At 57.5% G+C, this 21532-nt stretch overlaps 2 protein-coding genes and 1 long non-coding RNA gene across 10 annotated transcripts in view; 2 read left to right on the forward strand and 1 right to left on the reverse strand.

Annotated features, from left to right (window-relative positions):
* ACVR1B (activin A receptor type 1B) overlaps nt 1-9510 on the forward strand; it is a 39595-nt gene extending 30085 nt beyond the window's left edge. For 5 of the 6 annotated variants that reach the window (XM_027106329.1, XM_027106332.1, XM_027106327.1 and 2 more), the window contains one exon: nt 1235-4359. In XM_027106329.1, coding sequence (XP_026962130.1) covers nt 1235-1360 — 126 coding nt within the window. In that variant the 3' untranslated portion in view covers nt 1361-4359. Of the gene's footprint in view, nt 1-1234; nt 4360-9387 lie in introns of those variants that run through there. The other variant, XM_027106331.1, reaches the window with a different exon arrangement.
* On the reverse strand, nt 4488-9867 carry LOC113620472 (uncharacterized). The gene is made up of 4 exons (XR_003432776.1): nt 9823-9867; nt 8250-8446; nt 6099-6146; nt 4488-4569 (listed from the first exon to the last, which is right to left on the reverse strand). It is a non-coding gene; the product is annotated as an uncharacterized LOC113620472 (long non-coding RNA).
* A 1946-nt stretch (nt 9868-11813) lies between these two features.
* On the forward strand, nt 11814-20779 carry TAMALIN (trafficking regulator and scaffold protein tamalin). 3 transcript variants are annotated; one of them, XM_027106334.1, is made up of 10 exons: nt 13008-13066; nt 15174-15223; nt 15924-16031; nt 16430-16499; nt 16828-16882; nt 16988-17090; nt 18228-18321; nt 18427-18493; nt 19070-19136; nt 19595-20779. In XM_027106334.1, exons 6-10 carry the CDS (start codon nt 17027-17029, stop codon nt 20086-20088), a joined length of 786 nt encoding a protein of 261 aa, XP_026962135.1. In that variant the 5' UTR covers nt 13008-13066; nt 15174-15223; nt 15924-16031; nt 16430-16499; nt 16828-16882; nt 16988-17026; the 3' UTR covers nt 20089-20779. The 3 variants fall into 3 exon arrangements, with proteins under 3 accessions (XP_026962134.1, XP_026962136.1, XP_026962135.1); XM_027106335.1 differs by lacking the exon at nt 16430-16499 and having other exon boundaries at nt 13002-13066; XM_027106333.1 differs by lacking the exons at nt 15924-16031; nt 16430-16499 and having other exon boundaries at nt 11814-13066.
* Nucleotides 20780-21532: the final 753 nt, after the last annotated feature.

The following is a 21532-nucleotide window of genomic DNA, read 5'->3' on the forward strand; positions in this document are numbered from 1 at the left end:
GGTCCCAGGACACAGATAAGAGACAGAACAAAGACTGAGTGGGAGCTGTTAGACCTGCCCAACTAGAAAAATGGCTCTGGAGCCAAGGGGTGAGCTGAGCTTCGTGGAAGAGTTAAGAAGAGGCGTCCACGAAGGGTGTAGAAGAATGAGGGGGTGGGACTCAGTGAGAAGACATGTCTGCGAGGGAAGTGGCCTTTCTAAAAACTCAGAAGCGAGGAGGGTGTAGAGAATTTGGGTTGGGGAGTGATGGCGGATGAAGCGGGGAGGGGGTGGCATTCGATGGCAATAACAGAAACGAGGACAAATGTATGATCTAGATTCCTAAGAAGCATGGAGTTGGGGGGTCTTGGAGTCTTTGGCGGCACAGGGTTTGCTTCGCTAGTGCTCTTGGGCCCCCTTTTCTCTCGCGGCTCTGCTTTAAGGAGTGTGTCCACTGGAGGGCAGGCCTGCGTTGAAGAGCAGAATTACTGCGCTCACACTTTGGTGACGCCTCCGCTTTGCCTGACAGAGCAGCCTTTTCCAAAATGGTCCTTGGAACCCTCAGGGTTTATTCACTTCAGAGGGTGAGGGAAGCAGAAAGAGCTGGTCTTCAGCTGCCCGCACCCCACTCCCTCTTCAGTCGGGGCTGTTTGTGTGTTGGGACTCCGCTGGGGAAAACGGGTCCCACTGCTAAAAGGAACCTGGAAAACAGGCCTGAGGCAGCAGTCTGGGGACTCCGTAGCCCTCCACAGGTGACCTTCCAGGTCCGCCCCTTGGCTGCCCCTGGCCTGTGCCGTCCGGGCCCTGGCCGTGAGCTTCTGCCTCTGACGAGGCTGCCCCTCAGGGGCTGCTGCCTCCTCCTCCGCCACCCTGTCTCTGCACGTGAACGTGGGGTCACAGCCGCGTGCGTGCTCGTGCTGGGGGATGTCCCTGCTGTGCCTGGCTCGAGCGCTGCTTTACAAAAAGCAGTCAGTAAACAGTCATAAACACGGATACTCAAACCTTCCAGAAGTGATTTTCAGATCACAGGCCGTTGCAGGTATTTCTCTCAGGATCACCCAGACACCGGGGAGTGGCTGACCAACCATGCTTGCCGAGAAGGTCCCCCTCCCCAGGCTGTCCCTTAAGGAAGGGGGAGCCCGGGGCAGGGGGTGGGGGGCGGGCGGAGCACGGGTGGGGGAGACGGCAGCCTGGGGACCAGGAAGGCTTCAGTGGGGGCGGGGGCAGGCTCGAGTGACGCCGGGTCTCTGTGCAGGCGCTGCGGGTGATGGGGAAGATGATGCGGGAGTGCTGGTACGCCAACGGCGCGGCCCGCCTGACCGCGCTGCGCATCAAGAAGACCCTCTCCCAGCTCAGCGTGCAGGAGGACGTGAAGATCTAGCTGCCCCTCCCCACACGCTGCTGGGCAGCGGGACCTACAGCCGAGCTGCCGTGTTGAGCGTCCGATGGAGGCCTACCTCTCGTTTCTGCCCAGCCCTCTGTGGCCAGGAGCCTGGCCCGCAAGAGGGACAGAGCCCGGGAGACTCGCTCACTCCCACATTGGGTTTGAGACACAGACACCTTTTATATTTACCTCCTAGTGGCACAGAGCCTCTGAGAGCAAACGGTGTGGAGAACTCAGTGCCACAGCCTGGACCGGCTGTAGTGGGAAGTTCTGCAAAGCCCGGCGCACCTGGCGAGAAGCCTGGCATGGTGACGGGCGGCCTGGGAGGGCCCGGGAGGAGCGAGCGTGGCCCCTGCTGAGCGGCACCGAGGGCTTTCCTCTGGGACCAACCCCAGCGCAGCGAGGCAGCCCGGGGAACCAGAAGGATGGCCCCTCTCGGCAGCGCCGGGCCTCGTGCTCCCCTCCACCCCGTCGGGACACCTGGAGGGACTGCCAGTGCCCGTCTGTCCAGCCGTGTATGCATGTGCCGAGGTGCGTCCCCTGTTGTGCCTGGTCTGTGCCGCGCCCTTACACGTGTGTGTGCGCGTGCGCGTGTGTGCGTGTGTGTGTGTGCGCGCGCACGTGTGTCTGTAGGTGCGCACTTACCTGCTCGAGCTTTCCGTGCATGTGCAGGTCAGGCGTGTGGTCGTCACGCCGGCTCTGCGCGCTGGGGCCTCTGTTCAGTAGTGAGCAGCGTCTGGTTTCCCTGGTGCCCCTCCCGGAGGTCTCCCTCCCCTCCCTTCCAGAAGCCCCCCTCCACGGTGGGTCTCCCTGCCCTGTGTCGCCTGGCCCTCCTTCTCCATTTCAGACTGTGGAACCAAAGCTGGCCCGGTTGTCTTGGCAGGCAAGGCTCTTGGGTCCAGACGTAAGGGAGGCGGGGTGGGATGGGCAGGGAGAGAATCTCGGTGGCAGTCTGGGTGTTGTGGTCAGCGGCCACCGTGGGAAATGAGCCAGCCTAAGGGCAGCGTCCTCGGCAGCGTCGAGGAAGGGCCGAGGAATCTGAAGCCCAGATCTTGGGACTCAGATCGGAATGTCACATCTGTCTTTCATATCCCACATTCTGGAAACAGCAGTGTATATTTTTGGTGGTAGTGGATTTAGGGTGGGGAAGGGAAGGGGGGGCAAGGAGTGGGGAGGGAGTCTGGGGCGGGAGGGAGGCATCTGCATGGGTCTTTTACTGGATTATCTGATCACGGTGGAGGGAAGATGTGAGACTTGCATCCACTTCAGGGGCTTTACTAAAGGGAACAGCCCGAGCTGAACCTGTTGTTTAACCTGAGTGTAGTATTTAACGACGTCTGGAAGCGCGGTTGTGGATGGTGATTCCGTCAGCATATCTTAGGTATATATTAACTTTGAAGCCATAACTTAACTGGAGTGGTTTGGTTTTCTTTTCTTTCTTTCTTTTTTTTTTTTTTAATTTAATTGGGAGGGTCTGGATTTTAACTTTTTTTAAATATTGTTAAGTTTTTATAAAAGGAAAACCATCTCTATGTGATGATTACCTCTCAATCTATTTGTTTTTAAGGAAATCCCTATAAAAACAACCACACAAAAAATGCTTCAATCAAACGCACACAGCTCAATCACACTGGAAATGTCTGTCCTTGTACCTGAGCCTGCTCCCCCCACCCAGCAGCAAGAGTTCCTCTGCCCTGGGGGTTGGTCTCGCTTGCGTTCTGCCCCGCCTCCCAGTTCCACAAGTGGGTTTTGCACTGGGGCCCTGGCCTTCCGTGTGTTGTCCAGCAGGTTGCAGCTTCTCCTGCAGGCATTCACGCTACAGACATCGCTGAGTGCCTGCTGGATGCCAAGCAGTGCGCCGGGCGCTGGGAAATACAGCTGTGAACAAGACAGGCTTGGGTCCTACTCTTGGAGCGCCGACCATGGGACCCATTCAAGTTAGTGGGTGACTGTTTTGAAACCAGAAGTTTTCGTAGTTGCTTCTGAGCCTTTTGAGCCTGGAGTGATTGCTCTTATATAAGACCACTAAGGAGTGAGGATGCCCACCTGTCCCCCACCAAAGAGGCCGGTGGTGGGCAGTGAGAACCCACCAGTCGCTGCGTTCATCCGGAGCCCCCTTCCTGCCCCCAGGGGAGGCACAGACTGTGTGCAGCCTCAGAGCATCCCTGCCTCCAGCCCAGCGATTCTCTGCCAAAGCTTGTGGAGGAGGGGAGAGCCCTCCCCCGACTTCCATTGGTCTCCCCCGTGCCCTGGCCTTCCTATTTATTTTCCTGCTGTATCGCTTCTTTCCTTGCGTTAAAGGAGATCTTCCCCTAACCCTCTGAGCCAATTTACTGGCTCCTGACTAATTTCCCTCGAATACCAATTGTGTCATTAGGGGGACCTTCTTCCCCACCCCTGCCGATGCCCCATCTGTCCGCCCTGCGGCAGAACTTAGCGGTTTAGAGGAGATGACGGAACTCAGACTCCTCTCCCCCCCGCCGCAGCCAGCCTCTGGGATCTGCCAACACTCCTTGACCCAGGGACTCCCAAGCCACTAGCCCACTCCCCCGGTGGCCCTGCTGTCCTCACCACACACTCCTCCTTCTCCACCTCTGGGGAAGACTGAGCAGTTTTGGGGGGAAGCTCCCAATCCCACCGCCACCACTCTTAACCCGAGAGTTAGGAGTGAGAGAGTTGGGAAGAAACTAAAGCTGTGGTTTTGGCCCCCTGAGGCTAACCCCGATCCATAGGGCTACCTGCACCTCTGGATTCTGGATTCACAGACCAAGTCCAAGCCCGTTCTTAGGTCGCCGTCAAGGCCCCCGAACGGCATTCTCGGTACTTCTGTTTGTTTTTGTACATTTTATTAGAATGGACTGTAAGATAGCCACTTAGACACTTTACCTCTTCAGTATGCAAATGTAAATAAGTTGTAATATAGGAAATCTTTTGTTTTAATATAAGAATGAGCCTGTCCAGTTTCTGCTGTACATTATTAAAGTTTTATTCACAGAGCTTTTCTGGTGCCATCTGTTTTACATCTGTGGACTGGCTGCCCAGCCTTTATCAGAGGAGCTGGGCAGGTGCTTCAGGTAGCGTCCCTCCCGCCACTGGCTGGGGTACGACGTTAACAGCAGCTGCAGCAGGTCATGTCTGAAGAGGACCCTGTCGGAACATCCGGGGTCTTCCTGAGGCTGTTGCCCTGTGTTTCATAGAAGGAGGGCCTGGCGTGTGAGAGGGAGCGGAGGACGAACTCAGCACCTTTTCTTGGGCTTTGCCTGTATTTGTCTTTGTCTTTTAGCATTTTTCTCTTTATATAAAAGAGGGTCTTGATCCTGGTAAGTCACAAACCACCCACTCTCGAAGGCAGCCTGGGCCCTCCTCAGTTTTAGCTTTCCCCCTCCTGACTTGGAGTATAAATGTGAATTTGGGGTTGGCTAAGCGACTTTGAGATGGGAGTCTTCAGTGGTGACTCCGGGGTTTTCAGTGTGCGGGTGGCTGTGAGGAACAGCCCTAACCCAACATCTCCAGGCTGAGGAACCAAGAGAGCAAGTCCTAGAATCATAGACTCTCAAGTTTAGATGGGACTCCAGAGGTCCAGCACCCATCAGGCATTTGACCTCCCCCACAGCATCCCTGCCGAGTGGCGGGGGCCTCTTGCTGTAACACTCAGGACCACAACCTTCACCTGCCGGCCGTCTGCTCAGTGAACAGCCCTTCCTTACCTAGAACTGGGAAACCTCCCTGCATCTTCTCTCCAGGATGATTCAGAGCACTTACTCCATATAAGGTCCCTTAACATATTTGAAGGCAGCTGTTACGTTACTATGAATGTGGCAAAGCTTAGGGTTTTTTCAGTTAATATTAGCAGATACTTATTAAAAAGTTACTGTGTGGGACTTCCCTGGCGGTCCGGTGGTTAAAACTCCGCGCTTTCACTGCAGGGGGCATGGGTTTGATCCCTGGTTGGGGAACTAAGATTCCGCATGCTGTGCGGCGGAAAAAAAAAAAAAAAAGTTATTCTGTGCTGCGCAGTGTGCCATAATTGGCTTTACGTACATGAACTGCTTTCATCCTCAAAACAATGTATGAGATTGGATTAGGAAACTGAGGGTTAGGGAAAACAAATAAGTTGCCCACATAGCTCACAAGGGTGGAGAAGACCTTGGGTCCAGGGTGTCTGGCCAGAGACTGCAGCCCCTCAGCCTCTGCACATCCTGCCTCCATGGCGCCATGCCCTTCCCCCACGCCGGCTGCTCTCCGAGAACCTGGCTCAAGCCTGGGGCCACGGAGAGCACATGACATTCCACCCAGGCATTCACTGGCAGCACAGACTAGAAGGAGAATCCCAGACTCTGCTTGACACCTTCAGGTCACATCCCAGGACTGCATCTTATGTTTGGGTTGAGTACAATCCAGCCCCCTTCCTCTTTCCTGTATGTGAGAAGTTGGTATTTTGAACTCAAGTGCAGGACCTTATACGCCTTACAGGTTTACCCTGTGAAATTTTACCACAGAACCTGTCCATGGCTGCAGCCTGGCAATATTTTAGAATTCTGCTTGTTGCCCAGAGTTTTCCATTTGTCCTCCCATCTGAGACTGTTGGGCCGGAGAAAATCAAGTAACCTACCTCTAGAAGTTGGCTCGAAGTTTGGCATATATCCTAGTAACCCAGAGTGGCTGCTAATTAAACTGTCCTTGCACCCTGGCCCTAATTCTTTTTGGACAAAGATAACAGCAGAATCCCAGGTACCTTGTTGAAGTGGCAGGTATTCCTGTGGCTGCTGCATCTCTGATCTGTCTGTCGGAAGGAAAGGTGAAGTGGCTTGCAGTGGATCTCAGCCTAGTTCAAAAGCCAATCAATGATCAGTCGTCTTGCCAAGCACGGACCTAAAGTTCACTAGGCTGTGGATTGCAGGTTCAACCTTACCGTTTTGAAAATCAGAAAGGCAGCAATTCTGGGACCTCTTCATGTGCCCTTGAAGGTTACTAACGTTTCACCTTTGTAAGGCCCACGACCCAGGAGACCTGCGTTCGTTTAATGGTGTATCACTAGGGGTTTTGTTTCACACGTTTTAAATTTCTGTCCCCACCCCCTACCCCCGGCCATGTCTTCTGATCTATAGTCTGGAGAACGTGCTTGCTAAATACAACCCAAACAAAATGAGGGGTAGAGTAGTAAAGTTCAAGAGACATGCAGGGACATGTGAGGGCTGCATAGTGCAGGGGAGGGAGAGGGAGGGAGAGCTGTAGATCAAGACAGGAACGGTTTCTTAGGGTTCACCAGAGAAATGAAAACTAATAGGGCTGGATAGATTAGATAGATGATAGATCGATCGATCGATCGATAGATATTTAAAGGAATTGACTCACACAATTGTGGGGCTGTTAAGTCTGAAAGCTACAGGGCAGGCTGACAGGCTAGAGACCCAGGGAAGAATTGATGTTGCAGTCTTGAGTCTGAAGGCAGTCTGGAGGCAAACTTTCTTCTTCCTTAGGGGACCTCAGTCTTTTAAGCCCTTCAACTGATTGGATGAGGCCCGTCCACACTGTGGAGGGTAACCTAACCTGCTTCACTCCAAGTCTACTGATTTAAATGTTGATCACATCTCAATCAGACCTTCACAGGAACATCCAGACTGGTCTGACCAAACCCCTGGCGTCACACCCTGAAAAGTGTTAGGCATCCCATGGCCAGACAGGGTGGGATTTAAGGAATAAGGCAGACGGCTCTGGATCCACCTGGGAATGCTCCTTGGAGGCCAAGGATGGAGGATAATGGGATAGGAAGGTTTAAGGAACGATAGGATGGACTGGGCTCTAAATACATTCTTATTAAATAACAAGCACGAGTTCAGCAACCTTAGTGTGTAAAGCAGTAGGCAGAATACAAGGATGAACAAGCTGTGGCCACTGCCCTTCGAGACCGAGAGGATTTGTACAGAGAATCGAGAGTAGAGCAGGTTTTAGCAAGTCCCATTACAGAGCCATATGTAATGCGTCGTGGAAGCTCAGGTGAGGTGCCTAGGGAAAGCCAGCCCTTCAGGGGCTCCCTACCTGGTGGAATGGACTAGTTAATAGGTAATTACAATGGACTGAGGTAAGTGCTATGGTGGGGTAGACACACAATCCTCTGGAGACACAGAACAGACAGGAAGATGGGGTCAAGAGAGGTGACATCTATTTAGGGATAGGCACTGGCCTGCTGACTGGGGAGGAGGGAGATTTGGTCAAAAAGAGTGTGTCGGGACTTCCCTGGTGGCACGGTGGTTAAGAATCCGCCTGCCAATGCAGGGGACACAGGTTCAAGCCCTGGTCCTGGAAGATCCCACAGGCCGCGGGTCAAATGAGCCCATGCGCCACAACTACTGAGCCTGCGCTCTAGGGCCTGTGTGCCACAACTACTGAAGCCCGCGCACCTAGAGCCCGTGCTCCCCAATAAGAGAAGCCACTGCAATGAGAAGCCCATGCACCGCAATGAAGAGTAGCCCCCGCTCGCTGCAACTAGAGAAAGCCCGCGCGCCGCAACGAAGACCCAACGCAGCCAGAAATTAATTAATTAATGAATTATTTTTTTAAAGTGCGTTGCTCAAGAACAACAGGTTCAGTATGGCTAGAGCAAGAGAGCCAGGGGCGCACACAGGAAATCTCTTAGAGCCATGCTGTGCTAAGCCGTCAAGACTGTATCCCGAGAGCCACCAGTGCCATCACTTCCCCTGTGACCACTGCCTCAGACTGCTAATCTCAGTAGTTTTTCCTCCTGAGTCTCGACCTGGTCTCCAAATTCTTCTCAACAGCTCGCTTATGTGGAGTTGTCCCGTGAATGAACACCTCTTTTTTCATTCCTGCTGTAGGAATGACAGGCCATTGATGGGTTTTGAGCAGGGGAGTGAGGTGATCTTACTTGTACTGGGGGGGAGAACACAGTGCTGACTTGAGAAGGTAATTGCCGAGGTGGTAGAGCAGGAAAAGCTGGAGGACGGGGAGAGACAGTGGAAAGGACGCAGAGTTTGGGGGCGCGATCAGATGTGGACAGTGAGGAGAAGCCGACTTCAGTGTGGAGTCCACGGGAGGATCTTAGCCTTGTGTACAATGCTGTCCCTGGGGAGAAGGAACCAGGGCTGGACCACCAGAGCAGCTGTGTTTGCCAAGAGAGACGAGATCTGGGGAGTCTGGGGCCCTAAAAGCTGTCATTTTCTGTCCTAGCCGTCTGTACGTGTCTGAAATGAGGTGGGGTACGATAATACGTGCCCTCTGTCCTAGAAGTGGTTTGTGGTTACTGTAAGGAAAACTAGAGAGATGACCCTTTCTCCCTCCTGCCAGTCTAACCTGTTCAAGCCCGAGATACCTTGCCATCCCACCTAGGAGGCAAGACGGTCCCTGGCCTCTGGCTGGGACTAGACTCAGAAGCTACAGTATCCAAAACAAATAAACGGCCATATCCGCCTGGCTCCGGCTCTCAGACCCCCTAGAATTAGCTCTTTGGGTTGTGATGGATCCACCTCCCCCCTCGTCCCTGCTGCTGAGCTCCCCTGGACCCCAGTGCCACACACAGACACGAGCCCGTGGAAACAGTTGGGCAACATGAGCCATTAAGGAAAACAACCGCTCCCTGCCCAGTCAGCTGCCTACAGCTGCCCAGGCCTCCCTCAGCATCCGAGAGCCAGGGCCCAGCCCCTCATTCCTGCCCACACAGCCGGCTCCGTCCCAGGCCCTCACCCTCCCACCTTCCACTCAGAAGCAGTGGCAGTACCCAGAGAGGAGCCCCGGCGGACCGGTCAGCCCCCCAGTCCTGGGATGAAATGACTGTGCGAGAGCCCTGACATTAACTCAGGTGCCAGAGGAGCCTGGGCTTCTGGAGCTCTTGCCTTGAGTGCCCCGACCTCCTGATGGGAGCCTAGAGCTGGAGCAGGTGGGCGAGGACGGGACTCAGGGGACCGTTGACTGTTAGGTACCTGGGCAAGGGCTTGTCCCAAAGAGAAGGGATCTCACCTAGGCCTTGTCCATTAGCCAAGCCCCCGCTCTCTGTGCCCCTACCACAGGCCAAGCCCTGCCTACCCTGAGAGCCAGGGGCCAGGACAGCTGGATCCAAAGGAAGCAAAGCCTGGAGAGTTCACTCTGAAAGCCCGGGACACGCTCAGGAATAAGGTACAGATTGAGTGCAGATGTCTGCGGGAGCCAGAGCCATGGGGCTTTTGCAAAGAGGCTTCCGGGGGGAGGAGAACAGAGGGGGAGGTGTCCTAATATGAGGCCCCAGGTGGCGTGCAGCATGCTTCCCTCCCCCCCCCACCCCCCGCCACCACCAGCCTTAAGAGAGCTGCAGAAGATGGGATGAGGAGAGCAGATGCTAGACCAGAGACTCGGGCTCAGGAGGAAGTCGTGGAGGGTCGGAAAAAGCAAAGCTTTAGGCCTGGTGTACCGTCTGACGTGTGCAGGTTCCTGCATGGAGGAAGCCCACCAGCTGTCTGCCCTCTCACTGAGCAGTGTCACCTGCTGCTGGGTGACAAACACACAACTTCCTAACAGGTGTGAAACTCCAGAACGCAGTGACCGAAGCGGGGCTTGGTGTCTCAGCTGAACACAGACCATCTCAGGCCAGAGAGGAGCTCTGGGGACTCCTTAAACCTGGCTGGGATTCCAGGAGGGGGCCTAGCACCAGCCAGACAGCCCTTCGGAGTCTGATTTGAAGATTTTCCGAGACTCATGGCCACCAGAGGGCACCACCACCCCACAGTGTGGCATCCTGGGCTCTCCATCACCTCCCTGGAGAAACTGGGAAGATTGGGAGGAGGAAGCAGGCGCGGGTCTCTGAGCTCTCAGCGGGAGCTACCAGCAGCTGAGTTAAATGGTCTCCAGAGTCAGGAGACCTGGGCTCTAGTGGGTTCTAGTGCCTGTTCTGCCACCGTCTTTCCCTCCCTGGTCGGCTTCAGTTCGCCTCCTCCGTTGAATAAGGACTTGGACCGCTTGGTGTCCTTTCCGGCCCACGGGGCCCTTCCCGGCTCTGAAGTTCTAGGGTTTGAGGAAATCATGCAATGAACGTGACAGAAATTGCATCTCCTGGGCCCACCTTTACTCTGGGGTTCTCTAGGGTGCCCTGCCTGGCAGGAGGCGGAAACTGGTGTAAGCTTCACTTCTCTGGTGCTGTTCTCTGACTTGGAGGTCGGGAGGCAGACTGGCCTGGATACTGATGGGCAGTCTCTGTCTCCACGTCAGTCTGAAGGAGAAATGTCTCAACAGGGCTGGCAGACACAGGTGCTGTGACACCCGTGGTGTCTGCTCCTCCAGGTTTCAGGCGAGGAGGTGTCCCTTAGGTAAGCCTCTGGGATAGGTGGGGTGGCGGTACGGAAGAGCTTACAAGATGCCCTTTTGAGGGTCCCTGCATGAGTAAGCACAGAGTGAGGAGGATAGAAACCATTGGCTCTGCTGCCTTTGCCCGCCTCCCCATCCCCACCCCCGCTGCAGATGCCGTCTGTCAGGAGCAGGCAGCAGACGGTCCAGGGGTCCATCTGTGCTAATGCTTCACAATAGAGTCCCGTGTTTCCCCACCAACGCCCCCTCGGCCCCTCAGCTGATGGCCACTTGGTGATGCCAAGGGGGAAGGTGGGAGGAGGGAGAGGAAGGCACTAAGGGAGCTAGCACTTGGTTCGTGGCAGTCCCCAGTCCACCCCCTGCCCCCCACCCAACGAGCATCCTGCCATCTGGACTTGTGTAATCACTGCAGGGTGAAGAAGCACCCCCCCACACACACTTCCTGTAGGGGCTGGGGCCCCAGGGGCCTGGGGGTGGGGAAGACACAGACGGAGTCAAGGGGACTAGGAAGCAAGAAGACGGAGACAGACCCATGGACTGAGAGAGACAGGAGACAGAAAGCCTTTCCTGGCCTCCCCAGGCTGATGGGCCACTAGCCCCTCTGTACTCCGCAGGCCATGCATCTAACACAGCACCGGTGCGTGTATCACTCCCTACCTGACCAAGAGCCTCTGTAACCTGGCCCGGAGCAGGGCTTCAACATAGGGTGAATGAAGAACAGCGGAAGACAGCATCACACGGTGGTTAGATTGCAAGCTCTGCAACCAGGCTGCCCAGGTTCGAATCAGCTCTGCCACTGAGTGACCTAAAGCAAGTTACTTAACCTCTCTGGGCCTCAGTTTCCTCCTCTGTAAGGGAAGATAATGGTATCTGTTTTCATAGAGTTGTTATAAAGACCAAATGAATTCATTCATGGATGTAGAAGATGTAAAAGATTACACAGAACAGTGTGCACAGCACAATAAATGTCAGCTGTAAAGGCATAACGGATTTGGGAACACTGGAGGAGGGGACAATGTGGACATTCCTGGCTTCTGTTCAGTGGCAGACGTCGGGATGTGGAGCCCCCAGCTTGTGATGCTGACGCCCTGCGGTGGCTGGCCACTCTTTAGATGCCAGACCTGGCCTTCCACTTCCTCCTCTCACTTCTTATTCGGGTACCACTGACGACAGCTGGGCCATTCCCACCTCTCCCATGGCCTGGCAGCCACCAGCAACACAGCCGGGGGTGGGGGGAAGATGCTCCCCAAAAAAGGTCAGATAATGGCTGAGCACCATCCCCCAACCCTGAGCACCCACTCAGCGCGGTCACATCCCCTGCCGCGAGTCAACCCCCACAGTAAGGATGTATCGGCTGGGAAAAGGATACCTGAGCTCCAACATCAGGAGGTGAGAAAAGGTTTATCCAGGAGGAACAACTCCTGACCTTCTGAGGGGCCAGGCCAGAATTAAGTCTACTACTTTTTGGGTTACCCCCTCTTCCCTTTCCCCATGACATGGGAAGGAGAGGCAGCCTCTTTGAACTCTTCTGGGACAGCTGGGTAAGGGGGAAATCCTGGACCCTTTCACTCCCTAGCGGCTTCTGCACAGTTAGTTCAGGGCCATCTCTTCCCTCCCATCAGGGACCTCACCCCTCCCCCTGCCTTCCTCTCCTTGCCTAAAGTCTCCTGCAGCCTCTTGGGTCTCCTAGAATCTTACTCTGGGCGGCCTCCAAACCTCCTCCTAAGGACTCCTACGGTCGCTCCACGGCCAGACTGCTTGAATCTCCAAAGATATCCATCCCTAAATTTTCAAATCTCGTGCACAAGCCCCTTCACAGGCTCCCCGTCCCTCAGGTATCACGGAGACCTATGCTCCGCCCCCCGATGGCCTGGACCCCCCTCCCCTAGCTTTTCCCCCTATTGAGCACTCCGGTCCCCAAGAGTTTCCCCAGCCTGGCATGCCTCGGGAGCTGTGGGCGGGGCTCCGGGACAGCTGCCCCCCCCGGGGGGGGCGGAGCCGGCCGTGCGGGGGGCGAGGCCCCGCGAGGCCGCTCCCCGCCCGCCCCGATCCCCCGAGCCTATAAAGGGAGGCGACACACCACCCTCCCGGCTGGCATCCCCGAGTCGCCGCCTGCCCCGACGCGCGGAGCGAGCGCCGCCTCCGAGGGGCGCCGGAGCCATGACCCTCCGCCGACTCAGGAAGCTGCAGCAGAAAGAGGAGGCGGCGGCCACCCCAGACCCCGCTGCCCCGGCCCCGGACTCGGAAGCTGCTCCAGCCCCTCCGACCCCGACCCCGGCCTCGGGCCCCCCTGCCGCAGCCGCCTGCCCTGGGACCCCCGGGGACGAGCTGTACGCGGCGCTGGAGGACTATCACCCGGCCGAGCTGTATCGCGCGCTCGCCGTGTCCGGGGGTACCCTGCCCCGCCGAAAGGTGCGTATCCCCCCCAACTCCCGCGGCCCCCCGCCCGGCTCTCGGTACCCTCCGGGGTCCCTTCCTCAGGACCCGCGCAACCCGCAGCAGCCCCCATTCGCGCCTGCCGACCCCCACACCATTCTCCTGGGGTCCCCGAGTTCCCCCATTCCTCTCCAGCCCGCTGATCCCCCACGGACACGTTCAGATCCTGCTGGGTCCCCTCGATCCTCTGCTCAGAAGGAGCAATCCCCCATACCTGCGACCCCGGCTCCACGCCGCCCCCGACCTGGCGGCTCTCCACTCCCCATGCGCCCCCGCCCCGTCTCGCTGCTCTCCTTCCTGCCGCCTCCCCAGGTCCCCTTCCCCTCGCCCTAGCTGGTCTTCGGCCACCCCCGAGCCCCGCCTCCCCGCGTCCAGACGTCTCGAGGTCCCCAGGACGCCTCGCCCGGGCTTCTCCCGTGGGAGCGGGGAGGCCTCGGGCTGGGGTCCCGCCGCTCGCCCAGTCAAGTTGAGAGTCTGCGGGTTCCAGGTGGGGAGGGCGGCGGACGCGCCGCGTGCCTTCTAGCGGGGGAAGTGCGTGCGGCGCCGCCGACCCTTCCGAGGGGACGCCCGGATTCCTGGACTCGGGGCCTGCCGCCTTGCCCTGCGTCTGAGGTGCGGGGCTCGAGGCCACCGCTCCCTGGAAGTCAGCCGCGACCGGACGCGGTGGGAGGGGTCGCAGGGCGCCTGCGGGGCAGGAAGGATGCGGGCCGCGCCCGCCCTTTGAGTCTCCCCCTGTGCCGGGCTCTTCCTCTGGCCTGAGGGGGACCCGAGCACTCAGAAAGGGGAACTCAAGACCCAGGTTAAGGAGAGGGGGCTGGTGGCCTTTCCCAGCTCAGCTCCCCTCCTCTCCCCCTGGCCCCTGGCTCCCCCCAACACAATGAACGGCTTGTTGAGAATTTGCATTTTATGAAAATCGGGTGGAAAGACAAAGGGGTCTCTCTCTGCGGCCCAGTCCTTCCTCCCTGGCCCATTTGGGAACTGTCCCCACCGCTGAGGCCAATCTTTGGTTCTGGAGAAGGAGGGCTTCCTTCTCTTCCTGGCCTTGGGGCAGCCTGGGGGGAGGGTTAACAAGGGCACCGACCAGGAAGGCCCTGGGCTGTTTGGGGCACACAGGACAAGGGCTGGTCTGACACTGGGCTTCTTCCAAGGATCAATAATTTAGGGAGGGAGAGAGACTGCTTTAGTTTCTCAAGGACCCAAAAGAGGTAGGGACCCTCAGCTCTGTCATCCGCCATGCCAAAAAAAAAAAAAAAAAAAAACCTCCCAATGTCTCTCCTTAAGTATAGTGAGACTTATGGACAAGTTTGAGATCCAAGGTTTTGTTTTTTTGTTCGTTTTTGTCCCAGAAAGCAACAAAATATATGGCAATGTTGAGAGACCCAGGTGGAGCTGGGCACGGTTGGCCATCTGCAGCTGGAATCCATAGTTGGTCCCTGAAACAGTCTACTTTGAGGGAGGAGGCTGGGCCCCTCTGTCCCCTGCCTTTCCATGTTCAGGCTGAGAGTCCAGCCCTCCAGACCTGGGCCTCTGACCCCGGCTCCCCCGAGCCACTCTGTGTGAATGAGAAATTAGGAGAGACCTGACCGGCCCAGGGGCCTCTGGAGTGTTTTCATAGGCAAGCCCAGGGGCCCCCTGCCCTTCCTTGAATAACAGCTGGGAAGAGCCCCTGCTTCAGCTTGTGGGGTCTAGGGGGCCTGAGCCGCCGCAGACGTGCACCCTGGGGGTGGAGACTGTTCTATCTAGAGTAATGAAACCCCCTACCCTCCAGGTTGGGAACCAGCACAGGGCTTAGAGGTTCATGCATCTGGAACCCGGGAGACTGTTGTGCCCCCACAGTCCTCCGGCTGTGGGGATAGAGCTTAGGGAGAAAGCTGTGGAATGGTGCTGGTGGTGGCACTCTGCAGATAGCTACGCCAGCACCAGAGTAAGTGTGGAGCTGGGGCCGGACACACAGGCAACAGGAAGTGGGGTGCTGGGTCTAGGGCCAGAGCCCAGGTGAGAAACCCCCAAAGGAGGGCTCTCACCATCTGCTCCAGGGCAGCTCCCTCTCACCTGCTCCTTCCTGACTCTCCTTCCCACCCAGGGCTCGGGACTGCGCTGGAAGAACCTCAGCCAGAGTCCCGAACAGCAGCGGTGAGTCACCATTACCGCAGCCCCTGCCCTGGTCCAAAAGGGTGAGGCGCTGGGTTGGGGGCAGCACGACACAGCATCTCAGCCCAGCCAGGGGGGAGTCATTCTCCCACCCTCTCAGCACAGCACCCTTGCTAGGAATGAGGGGCAGGTGGAGGTGTGGGCTGTGTGAAGGGGGTGGCAGAGGAAGGAGATAGGGACTTTTGAGTCATCAGGTGCTCCTCAACCCACCCCCAGTCCCTGCCAGTTACCCCTCCCCGGAGAGATCTGGATCTGGGAGGAGGGAAGCAGGAAGTCTTCGGGGCTACCCTGAGCCCTCCCAGCCCAGCAAACTCCGAGGGCCCAAACCATGGCCAGGCTACGTCCAGCTGCTCCAGTCTGTCTGCCCCGGCACCCAAAATCTCAGTCCTCTGCTGGTCCCGTCCTGTGGTGGCCTCTTAGGAAGGGTCTGAGGTGAGGGCAGAAGTAGGTGCTGACTCAGGGCCCACTCTGCCCAGGTCCCATCCTGATTTGGGCGTGGCTTCTTCCAAAATGATCGGCAGACTGTGGCCCCGCCGGCCAGACTGGCCTTGAGCCAAGAGTTGTTTTTATGTTTCGAAAGGGTCGTACAAATAAAAACAAAGAACAATATAGGACGGAGGCTGTCAAATAATTTAGGTCTCGAAAAGAAAGGCTAAAATATTTACTGTCTGACCCTTTGCAGAAAAAGTTTGCCAACCCTCCCAGAAAACCAGAGAGCACTGGAGTAGACACAGAAGTCACCCTGCTTCCCGCCCCAATACGTGTAGAGGGGGAAAGCCCTGCGTTCAAAGTAGGGAGGAGCTCAGGCTGGCGCGGGGAGTTGCCGCTCAGCGTTTGGGGGGTATGTGGGTCAGGTTGGGCACTGAGAGGCCTGGGTCTCCAGGGCCTTTCTGAGGCCCTGAGGCTTGAAGGGGCCTTTGCAGGCTGCTTTAACTCTGCCTCTGGCTGGGCGGGAAGGAAGGGGGTGTGGGGGTGGGCAGAGGAAACTCTGGGCTCCCCCAGCAGACGAGAATCTGGAGCTACTCCAGACCATTGTGTCCAGTGGGCAGGCCTGCAGTGCGGGAAGGGGCGGCCTCGAGGCTCCCCTCCCCCCAGCCCTCACATCTGGTGGGCTGGCCTCACCGCAGCTGGGAGGAGCAGCTGTGGTCTGGGCTCAGCCTCGTGACTGGCCTCTGGGGGTGGGGCCAGCCCTCTCCCCAGGGCTCTGCAGCGGACGGTGCTCCAGGCTGTGGCCGAATCTGGGGCCTCAGCTAAGTCAGTAAGTAGTGTTCTGGGGCTCACTAGAGAGCTGGGAGTGTGGCTGAAAAGCTCAGCTAGTCCACCGGCTCTGGGGGTCAGCTGTCCCCGTGCCTCCCCCACCAGGGGCTGGGTTGATGCCGTGTGGCTCAATGAAGCTGACTTCAGCTGCGAATGGGAGAAGGACATTCCGACAACCTGTGATGAGTGTGACTTGTCACTGGAGACAGTGAACCTGCCTGGATGTACCAGAGCAGACTCCCAGCTCTAGCGGGGGGCCATGCTATGGGACTGGCAAGCTCCTTTTAGTCCTGACAGTCTTGATGAGATGGCCCCTGTGTCTCCTGCAGGAAAGTGCTGACTTTGGAGAAGGAGGAGAACCAGACCTTCGGCTTTGAGATCCAGGTGGGAGAAGCTGCGTGCAGAGGGAGGGACGGCTTGGGAGGCTGGTCAGAGGGCTGGATGGATCTCGCCCCACCGCTGGGCTGAGGGTCCCCTTGTTTATTACAGACTTACGGCCTTCACCACCGGGAGGAGCAGCGCGTGGAGATGGTGACCTTTGTCTGCCGGGTTCATGAGTCCAGCCCTGCCCAGCTGGCTGGGCTCACACCAGGTGGGGCGTGAACCCGGGACACAGGGCTCTGGGAAGAGGGGTATGACCTTACTCCCAAGCAGAGGGGGTAAGAAATCTCTTCTGAAAACAATTTCCCTTCCTCCTCCTATTTTGAGAAGGCCAGAAAGAAGCATGGATTGGACTTAGGCAAATTTGCCATTTACTGTGTGATGCTGAGCAGTGCCATCTGCAAATTGGGGGCAATACCATGTCCTCACGTCAGCGTGGTGAGGGAATCCCCTGGGCACAGAGCCAGGGCCTGGTAAATGGCAGGTGTTGGTGCCGCTGTTTTTCCTCCCCCTGGCGATCTGGCAGTCCAGCATAGGCAGGAGGTGGGGTGGAACCACTCCATTAGATCTGCTTGATATCGAGAATCAGGGTCTGTCTTGCTCCCAACCTGGCCCCAAACTGGGGTACCTGTGATACTTCCTCTAACAAGGAAATGGTGCCACTGGTAGGAGACCCTTCGAATTGGCCAAATCTAGAGTCCCAAGTCCCAGGAAGGGACAGCCAACTGACCCCCACCCAGTCCTGTCACCATTTCCTTCCCTAAGCCCTTACCTCCCTGCCTATTTACCAGCAGCCCCTGGTAGCTAAGTGGTATATTGCAACTTTGCAAAGTAGTTTCACATCCACCCTCCCTCCTAATCGCCATGGTAGCCTCCGCAGGGGTCCACACCCCCTTTTCCAGATGGGAAATGGGCCCTCGGAGATGGTGCTTGCTCTACCTGAGGTCAGGGGGCTCTGCAGTGGCCCAGGGTATCAGAGCTGAGGCTTCTCATGCCTGGGGCCGGTGTTAGTTCCCAGCTTGGTGCTTCTCACCCTGCCCCCTTCCGGTCTCGGCTGGGTGTCATGACAGCCTGTGGGCTGGACCAAAATAACCAGCTCTGGGGGCAGCCCAGGCTTACCTTTGAGGACAGAGCTTCCTGAGAGTGAGGTGAGAATGTGGGTGTCTGAGGGCCTTGGCCCCTCTGCTGGGCTGCTGGGCCTGGACACGATCTCCCCAGAACCATGACTGGGGGTAGGGAGTTCAGGAGAATTTTGTGGGGTCATTACCCCTACCCTTTCTGGCGAAGGTGGCTGGAATTCTTCCACATGCCCCGTGGAGCAGATTCTGATCCCCTCTCTGCCTGGCAGGGGACACCATCGCTAGTGTCAACGGCCTGAACGTGGAAGGCATCCGGCATCGGGAAATTGTTGACATCATTAAGGCGTCTGGCAACGTTCTCAGGTATGTCCAAGTGCCGCGGTCCCTGAGGGATTCCTGAGCTCAGCTTCTCTCAGTGTTTCCCCACCCTGTGGGCCCACTCAACCTTTGATTCCCCGACCTCCTCAGACTGGAAACTCTGTACGGGACATCAATTCGGAAGGCGGAACTGGAGGCTCGTCTGCAGTACCTGAAGGTAAAGCAGCCCAGATAACGTCCAGTCGCCACCCTCCTCTTCCCAAGCCCCTGCCCCTACCGGCCGCACTCTTTTTTAGGGGTCGTTTATCTGCTTGAACCTCCTTTTATTTTATTTTATTTATTTATTTTTTTGGCTGCGTTGGGTCTTCGTTGCTGCGCGCGGCCTTTCTCTAGTTGCAGCGAGGGGGGGGGGCTACTCTTCATTACTGTGCGCGGGCTTCTCATCGCGTTGGCTTCTCTTGTTGCAGGGCACGGGCTCTAGGCGTGCAGGCTTCAGTAGTTGTGGCACGCGGGCTCAGTAGTTGTGGCTCGCAGGCTCTAGAGCACAGGCTCAGTAGTTGTGGCGCACGGGCTTAGCTGCTCGGCGGCATGTGGGATCTTCACGGACCGGGGCTGGAATCCGCATCCCCTGCACTGGCAGGCGGATTGTTAACCACTGCGCCACCTGGGAAGTCCTGAACCTCCTTTTAACCTTAAGGTTTCTTCTGTGTACTCCCTGATCCCTCAGTCTGTTCCCACCTCCTGCTAGTTTCTTGCTAGCTCCTGACAGTGAGGCGGGGCGTGTCTCTTACAGCAAACCCTGTATGAGAAGTGGGGAGAATACAGGTCCCTAATGGTGCAGGAGCAGCGGCTGGTGCACGGTGAGTAGATTAGGGGTGTGTGAAGGGCCACTTGCACCCCTACTGATACCCCCATTCCTGCTTCCCCCGCAGAACTAGTGGGTTACTTCCCCCTCCAAAGTGAAGAAAGGTTTGTTGAGCTACTACTTTGGGTGCAATGCTGCCCCAGGCTGATGCACACACATTTTTAGTTTATTCTCACAGTTGTTCCCTGAAGGAAAGTACGAGATAGCACCATCTCCATTTTACAGATGGGAACAGGAGGGCTCCACGAGTTTGTTTCAGACCCCTTCCGTGGCTCTTGTGTCATAAGTGACCCTCCTAAGCATCTGAGTGTATAATTCCTGTTTTACAGACAAGAGAAGTGAGGTTCAAGGTTGTGACTTGCCCAAGGGCCACACAGATGGTCAACAGGAAGGAGCTGAGGTCTCCTACCCGTGCCCTCTGACGGCCCTCCCTCGTGTCTTCTGCCCCGGCAGGCCTCGTGGTGAAGGACCCGAGCATCTATGACACGCTGGAGTCCGTGCGCTCCAGCCTGTACGGTGCGGGCCTGCTCCCGGGCTCACTGCCCTTCGGGCCTCTGCTGGCCGCCCCCGGGGGCTCCCGCGGCGGCGCGCGGCGGGCCGGGGGCGACGCGGACGACGCCGTCTACCACACGTGCTTCTTCGGGGGCGCTGAACCGCCTGAGCCCCCGCCGCCCCCGCCCCCCGCGCGCGCGCCCGGCCTGGGCCCCGCCGACGCTCCGACCCCAGGGCCCCGGGCGATGCTGAGCCGCAGCGCCAGCGTGCGGTGCGCGGGCCCCGGGGGCGGCGGCGGCGTGGGCGCGCCGAGCGCTCTCTGGACTGAGGCCCGCGAGCAGGCCCTGTGCGGCCCCGGCCTGCGCAAAACCAAGTACCGCAGCTTCCGCCGGCGGCTGCTCAAGTTCATCCCCGGACTCAACCGCTCCCTGGAGGAGGAGGAGAGCCAGCTGTAGGGGCGGGGGCGGGCGGGGGAAGGTATTTATTTATTTATTCTTTCCAGCCAGTGCAAAAAGGGGGCGGGGGCGGGCGCCTGGCCGCGGCGACTCCGGGAGCCCAAGGCGGCGGGAGAGGGTTCTCGCCAGCCCCAGCTGGCCTGCCTTCCTGGCTTGTGCAGAGTGGTGAATGAACCCGAGACCCAGGCCCCTTTACTCCTCCCCAGAACCACAGTGGGAGGTGGGCACGGAGAGCTAGGCGAGCTCGGGGTTGGGAGAGGTTCCGGGGCCAAAGATGGGGCGTGCCATCCTACATCTGGGTCAGTAGTGCCTTGTGGGGTGTCCAAGAAAACCCCTTCTCCGGGTGAGAGGACCCTGCCCCACGAAGCCCTCTCCTCAGCTTTACTTGCTCCCCACCCTTGGCCTTGGGGAGAAATGGCCTATGCCCAGTCGCTTCCCCATCCCCCCACATAGTTCCAGTTAACCAGCGCTGGTCCCTCTCCCTCCCAGCCTTGACCCCTAAGGGCTTGGCCCCTCCCAGGAGCCTGTAACTAAGTGGGGTCTTGCCCGGCAGGGGTCCTGGGTCCTCTGCCCCTTGGGGGACAGGAATGGGCCTGTCTTGGGGGGATGGGGGCAGCACAGACTGTTCCACCGTTTTGCATATTGTTGCTTCTGAACCACAGACTGTATAAAATTGACGGTTTTTTGCATCGGTGTCAGTGTGGTGACTGCCCGAGGGGGAGGGTTGGGCTCGGGCAAGCTCTGACTCCACCACCCCGACCCCCAGCATGCGCGCGCACGCACAGACACACACACACACACACACACACACACACACAATATTTTACATCTAATTTACTCGGAGCTTGCAGCCAGGGAAACAGACTGGGAGAGTTTAACTTACATGTATGGGCCTGAACTAGAGGCCCCACACCCCTTCAGAACTTGGGTCTCGTGTTTAATGTATCTAGAACTTCCCTCCCCAAATACCACAACTGGTGGGGTCAAGGCTCCTCTATACTTCTGAACTATCCTTGTGTAAACAACTGCTTGGCATCCTTTCTCCCAGGGGTCTGGGGTCTCCTGCTTAGGAGACCTTAGCCATCACCCACCCAACCTGTGACAGGCCCAATCACTGGTCACTCATTGCTCTAGAACTCCTCAAAGCTTCCCATCACTCCTAGTATAAGATTCCAGCTCTTACGCAGGGATATCTGACTCCTGCCTGCCTCGTTTTCTTGCCTCCCCTCTCGCTCCCTGCTCTGGCCACTTCGCCCACGGTACACTTCAGATGCCCTGCCCTTGGGGTCTCTGCACTTGCTCCGTCCATAGCTGACTCCTTTGGCACTCAGCTTGGCCTCCCCAAGGCCGTCCCATCTGGTCTAAAATACTGTCGCACCCTCTGCTTTGATAGAGCCTTGTTTTATTTCCATCATACTACTCACCCCCTTCTGAAACTGTCTCG

The sequence above is a fragment of the Aethalodelphis obliquidens genome, unplaced genomic scaffold (genome assembly GCF_003676395.1).
Source record: "Aethalodelphis obliquidens isolate GAN/ISIS:26980383/991018 unplaced genomic scaffold, ASM367639v1 scaffold8, whole genome shotgun sequence".
Classification (NCBI taxonomy): Eukaryota; Metazoa; Chordata; class Mammalia; order Artiodactyla; family Delphinidae; genus Aethalodelphis; species Aethalodelphis obliquidens.